Below are 6,811 nucleotides of genomic sequence, written 5' to 3'. Positions count from 1 at the left end.
GGACAGTAAGAGCTGAACTGTAGTGGTTTGCTTTTGCATGTAAATACATCATAATATAAAGATTAGTACTGAAAAATATTTTGAAATGCATATAGTTATAAGCTCCTTATCTTATAAATTATAAAAATATCAACTTCTGGAGGTGCAAATCTGTCATTGAGCTTTTATTTGTTGCATCAATGTATTTAGTGCTGTGCAGTGAATTTCAGTGCTGTTTTAATTTCATTTCAAAGGAATTAATTTGTTTTCATTAATCACCATAATTTCCAGTACATCTGTATTTTCGGTTAATATTGCTATAGATGTTCATCTATATATTTCAGCACACGTTAAACTTATTTTCCAAACGCACATTGTTTTGTCTTTTTATCTCCATCTCCTTTTAAGTGATAACTCCCAGCTCAAGTCCTTGAAATAACTACCAGAATAACATAAAAGCACCAGGTTTTGTTGTTATGTTTTTTTGCCGTAGTTTTTAAAAGCACATTCTGAAACTCCACTGTTTTCAGTAGGAGAAATGCTTGCTCTTTATTAGAAAATGTGAAAGCTGGTTTATCTTAAGACTGATTGTAAGTATCTTTGATTTAATGTGCAAAGATATTTAGTCAGGTAAGCATCAGTGAGTAGCCATATTAACCCAATACATCTTTTATTGTAAAAACTGTGCTTTACAGTGTCAGACTCCTTAGCACTTTAACATGCTTTATTAAGCAGCTTTTAGGTCACCATTATTTCTCAGATTTCTTTCCATGGTTGTGTGTGCACAGAATGTATGCCCTTGTAATTTAAGGCATGCAGTTACACTGCATACTCTTCTACTGCATAAACGTAAATTATCTTGTAATAGTTGCATGTGATTTTATATTTTTAATTATTGAATTGTTGACATTGTGGCAAGAATACTCATTGTGTTTTTACTAAAATTATTTGAAATAAAGATCAGTTAATACGTAAGGCTTGAGATTCATAAATTATATTTGATTACAAATGTGGATCGCCAGTGAATCTTATCATTTAACTGAAAGGAAGAGTGGATTTATTTGGACATAACTAAAAGCCTTGAATAATTCTGCTTTTATAAAGTTATTTAAAAATCTTTATTTTCCTCACTTTCTGTGTGAAGAGCTAGGGATCGAAGTGAATCCCACAACAAAACACCATCATAGCTTCTAAAATCAATACTGCTGTTGATACCTATTAGGAAAAAACAAAGCTGCTCTTCTTTAATATCGGTTGGTTTATCTGCAGCAAAGGCATCTATCTGTATGTCCCAGTACTGAGAATTACCTAGCTGTATGCCTGACATTTTAACTGATATGAAACAAAGTTTCAGCACATCTTGAAAGCATATGAAAAAGGAGAAACTTCTCTCCTGCATTCAATCTTCTTAAATGCAATTAATTTTCTTCTGGTCTGTCTTTTGACAGAAAGGGACGAAGGCTCCTCAGGCAGCTGGAAAGATTCACACAGATTTTGAAAAGGGATTCATTATGGCTGAAGTAATGAAATACGAAGATTTTAAAGAAGGAGGTTCAGAAGCTGCTGTCAAGGTGAGCTCCCCATCATTTTCTTCTCCTTTCATCCATGCATACCGTTTTCCATTTCAAGTCTATTTTTCATGGGGAAGAAGTGCCTTGAGGGTAAGAGAATCTAACAGTCCCCTCTAGCAATAGCCAAAGATCCATGGTCATCTCATATTTAGGAGAGAATTAAAATACAGCAACTTAATTAACAAGAATGCAACTATTTTAGTAGCCGAGATATGAGAGTTCACAGACTAAACGTTCTAAGACCAAATGCTATGCTTAGAATTTTCTATGTTTACATATTAGTGTTCAGATTTTAATAATCTTTAAAATGAACTGGTTTCTGAAAAACAAATTTTTAAGATGAGATAGTAGATTTTAAAATTACCTTTTAAGAAAATGCAAGAAACACAGAAAATGTTTTTCTTCTAATAACATGTCATTTTGGTTTGAGTGTGCAGTGAAGGTTTTGCAAATACCTGATGCAAATGTTTAAGAAAATGTTTTATTATAAAAATGTACCTTTTTTTTAAGGACTAGTGGATTCCACTCAGACTATGATAGATATAATTAAAATCTTAAAATTTACCATTTTCAGTATTCAGTTCAATCATACTTTCATGTCTTATCCCAAAATACCATGCCTTCCTCTGATAGTTCAGTGTCCCAGTAACAATTGTATGTAGTCCAAGAAGATGTATTACAGTAAGTGATGTTTTCTAGCTATTATCTGCTAAATAGATAGTGAAGAAAAATGTGTGATTTTAAATAGTAATGAAAAACTTTTTTCTTGAGCTCACACTTTTTTGTAGTTACACTTCTATTAAGATGAGTTTTATCTGCTTTCTCAACACTAGAGGGCAGAGACTGATTGGATGCCCAAAGTTGTGCCCTTCTTACAGCTGATAAATTAGATCTGATCTGGAGTTAATAAATATGGAATGAACTTATACATGCCAAATAAATGTCATAAGAAAAGCTGTTCTACTTGATGTTGCTATTGCATTATTTCAGTCGTCTTTAAATACAGAAAATTCCCTTTACCTCATATACGTTTGGCAGATAATGCATTTCTGATTTGGTATTTTTGATGTTTTATTAAGATTTGTATTCTATAAAATTGCAGTTACAAAGATCATTAATTTGATTTAATCAGTCTCAGTATTTGAAGGTTCCTGCTATGTGGTGTTAAAGAATTTAAAACGTTCAGCTTTATTATTTGCTATTTGGTAGCTTGAAAGGTATGCAAAACTATGAGATTCAGCTTATTCTCAGTGGTATCACTAAGGAAGATCATACTGAGCAGCGGGACTTTAATAGGTTTGTTTGAACCCTAAGAAGTGGGGGGAAAAAATACCAGTATAATTGGTTTGTTGTGGCGTATGAACTGTCTATGGAAGGGGAAGTAGAGTTGCAGTTGTAAAGTAAAATCACACTTATAAATAAATATTCTGTAGTAAAAAACCACTATATATAACCAGGATTCAAATTTTGCTGGCAACAGTCTTTAAACTGTTTTCAAATCTCAGTGTTCCCCCGTGACAACCTGCTGCATTGGTTAGTATCCACTAAATTAATCTATAAGTATTTTGCATGTATATTTTGATTCGATTTTCAGTGTAAGATTCCAGGCAACAAGCTTCCATTTTCAAATTATATTTAGTGGCTCAATTTTCATTATTTTGAGGTATCTGTAAGAAGCATATTTGCAATTGTTAAACAATTCTTAAGTTTAAAAACAATTCCTTGCTCTTACGAAAAAAAAAAGCATTATATTAATTCCAGTTTGTTCTAATTTGCATCTAATACAATGTTTCATGCTATACACAATGCTAATTACTTTTATATTGCTCATAAATTTCAAAATTAAATTTGGGAGCTTTTAGGAGTCAGCCGAATTAACAGTAGTAATGGGAGTTGCTTGCTTTGTATGTTATCGAACTGATCGATTTTTAAGTTTGATTTTGTGTGTGTCTAACACCAGTGCAGCATAACTAATTTAATGCCAGTGCTGTGAACTATACACTGAATAGCTCTGTGTGGGCTTTGTAGTCTACAGGGATATCACATTATTAGCAATCATATCTGCTTAGGCAAAGCTGGCTTCTACAGATGGCTGCTTTCAAGTGCAAATGAACTGGTTAGACGTGTCTTGTTTAATACATACTCAAGATTCACAAATGGGTATTGATTTTTTCAACCAGTGTTTCTGATAGCAATGGAAATGGATTAAATGGTCTCTAGAGAATTTAAAGGAACACTGTCACTTTTAATTAACTATAAACTGGTAGCAAAAATACATAAACTTGCATTAGTGTATCAAAATGTATTTAATTAAAGATGTCTATACCACTTTAACAGTGGGCAATAGTGTGCTAAAAAAAAATCCACGTTTTTACTTTGTGAGGGCCAGATTTTTCTGCAGATACTTGTGAATGATGCATATATTTGCCTGTGCAATGTCTGTATACCTGTGCCTGCAGCTTACACTTGATGATGATTTTTACAGCACCGTTTTATTAGTGTTTATGCCATCAATTAGTATAATTACTCTTGACTTTGAGCATTATTAGGATCTTCAAAGGAAAGAACTACTAAGACTACTTGAGAGCAAACCTTTTATAGTCTAAACAAATTTCCGGGGGAAAAATACAAAAACATTTGTAAGCTCTTATTTATTATTTATTAAATGTGTCATATAGGATAAGGTCAATTACTATCGCACTAAATGTTTATCTGTAGGCTGTTTTTTCTGAAGTTTACTCTAAGTTAGCATCACTGATGACACCATTTAAATTAGGAATGACAGCAACAGGATTTTTGAGCCTCTAAATTCCTAGACAGCAGTATGGGGAATATGGTGCTTTACAGGGTAGATTTTGTGAAAGAAAGGTGTCTAAGTTAACTTTGTACCATTAATCTGATGTGTTCTACTGTAACTAAGGTCATTAGTTAACAGCTTTCCTGTAATGGGCTCTTAGCATGCCACCACTGTGATAGTGTCACGGAGAATAATGGCACAGTGAGGTCTTGCATGGAAGCACTTTGTCCTGCAAAAGAAAACTTCAAAACAGGAAGAGTTATTGAACTAAAGCAGAAGCTCTCAACTTTTCCACATTGTAAATCACTTTTCAAGATAAATGTTCCCACAGACCATCTCCTGCCCAGTCTCTCAGTCCTGATGCCACAGCTTCTCTGTAGCCTCTATAATACTTGGTTTAATTACAATGCTACAAAGACAGAAAATGCAACAACAAATTCTAATGTACAGAGTACTGATAGTTAATAGATTCCCTGCCTATTATCTGCTCTCCTCAAGTACAGCATTTTCATAACAAATTTCCTTTTTATGCCTTTGGTTTGTATACCTTTTCCTGTAACCTGCTTTCACAGCCTATCTGCTGTTAACTCTCATCTTTTGCTACCTGTACCATAAGCAAGTTTGTTCCAAAGAAGTTTCTGACAGAAGGACTGAGGCTGTATTTTGTGCTCCCCAGTCCTTCACTCTCTGTGCATAAGCAGACAAGAGAGTCCTGCTCGAAGTGTGAGACATGTACAGCTGTGACTTTTTGCATAATATTCCCATCTTTAGTTTCAACAAAACTTGCTTGTTTCAACAAAACATGCTTATCCTTTGCTGGAAGCAGCTCAGAGACATCCATGTCTAAAGTTTGATAACCATACAGCCATGATGCAAACTGTTATGCATTGCCCTTTCCAGCAATACTGTTTTAGATTCCTGTCACCAGTGCTTACCATCTGAAGATTTTTTTTTAAGAGGAAGAAATAGCCTAAAAGCTGAAAGAAAAATATTTGAGTTGGTTTAGTCTCCTCTTTTCTTTTTACAGCTTCCAGGGTTTATAGAAAGGTACTGGATTTACTGCTATATGAGGCTGATAGCATTGAGACTCCACTAGTTTGATGAAGAATAAATTATTTTTATATATGTCTGATATGTATGTAAAACCAAATTTTGTCAAGTTGAGAAGTATTATGAATGTCTAACTCTGAAGCTGAAGTAGTACCATTTATTTATCAAAATGTATTTAAATAATTGCAAGTTGGAAATACTCTGAAATGTCTAATGAAATAACCTATTCTCATTCTGTCCATTCTATTTGCAGGCTGCTGGAAAATACAGACAACAAGGCAGAAATTACGTAGTGGAGGATGGAGATATTATCTTCTTTAAATTTAATACACCTCAACAACCCAAGAAGAAGTGAATATCAGATGTTTTTCATTACTCAGAAATAAACTGTGCTGCTTCAAAAAGCATATGAATTTTTATTTGGGATGAAATATCTGGAAACAAAAAACATACAGTTTCTACCTAGGGAAACCCCCCCACACACACACACACCCCAGTGAAATTATTCTTGTTTGTTTTGAATTAAAATAATGGCACCTCCAGCGAACATACAAGTTCACTAAATGTGAACAGCTTTGCATTTCAAACGATTAAGACCCTACTCCAAATTGTAGAAGCTTTTCAGGAACCATATTACTCTCATGATACTTCATTAATCTCCATCATGTATGCCAAGCCTGACACGTTTGACAGTGAGGACAATGTGGCTTGCTCCTTTTTGAATCTACAGATAATGCATGTTTTACAGTACTCCAGATGTCTACACTCAATAAAACATTTGACAAAACCAGCCTTGGTGTGTTTGGGGATGTCTGTATTGACTGACTGTGGTGTGCTGAATGCGATACGGCACCTGGTGGATGCTGATTACAGAATTTTAAGACGCGTATGATACAGTAACTGGCAGTGTGGGGCAGCTGCAATTGTATCTTGGAAGTGAGTCTTTCATGGGAATCAGAAGATTAGGATGCCAATGATTTGTCTCAAAAAAGTTAATGAATTTGTAGATGGACATTCGCTGAAAGATGATCGTAAGGATAATAAGAATAAAACGTAAATGATTTTTACTGGAAAGAGCAAATATGCGTAGAAAAATCACGTTATCTTTTGAGACTAAAGCTTTTTGCGCAAATCACTCTTCAAAAGTATTTCATGTCTTGAAATTATTAAATTGTGGAGGCTGGGGCAGTGGTGCCTGATGTTGTGTGTTGTCCTCCCAGGTCAGGTTTTCAGGCCAGTGGAGGGTGACACAGATAGTGTTGTGACGGAAGAGGTCACGCCGTGCTGGCAAGTAAGTCGTTCTGCTGCAGTAAGGCTGCACTTTGTTACCCCTCTAACCGTGAGGGACAGCTGATCTCTTTGACCAACACAAGAATAAGTTGTTACCAAAAATAAAAGTTGGCACTTCTAATGC

General features: G+C 34.5%; 1 protein-coding gene across 1 annotated transcript in view; it reads left to right on the top strand.

The window, feature by feature from the left end:
* OLA1 (Obg like ATPase 1) overlaps positions 1-6,187 on the top strand; it is a 106,813-nt gene extending 100,626 nt beyond the window's left edge. Inside the window, exons 10-11 of the mRNA XM_062578466.1 lie at positions 1,428-1,550; positions 5,651-6,187. Of these exons, the coding sequence (XP_062434450.1) occupies positions 1,428-1,550; positions 5,651-5,752 (225 nt within the window). The 3' untranslated portion in view covers positions 5,753-6,187. The remainder of the gene's footprint in view (positions 1-1,427; positions 1,551-5,650) is intronic.
* The last annotated feature ends 624 nt before the right edge of the window (positions 6,188-6,811 follow it).

This window comes from Rhea pennata, chromosome 6, assembly GCF_028389875.1.
Source record: "Rhea pennata isolate bPtePen1 chromosome 6, bPtePen1.pri, whole genome shotgun sequence".
NCBI classification, from domain to species: Eukaryota; Metazoa; Chordata; class Aves; order Rheiformes; family Rheidae; genus Rhea; species Rhea pennata.
The sequence above is the reverse complement of the archived record's forward strand: the minus strand, read 5'-3'. Positions and strand labels throughout refer to the sequence as shown.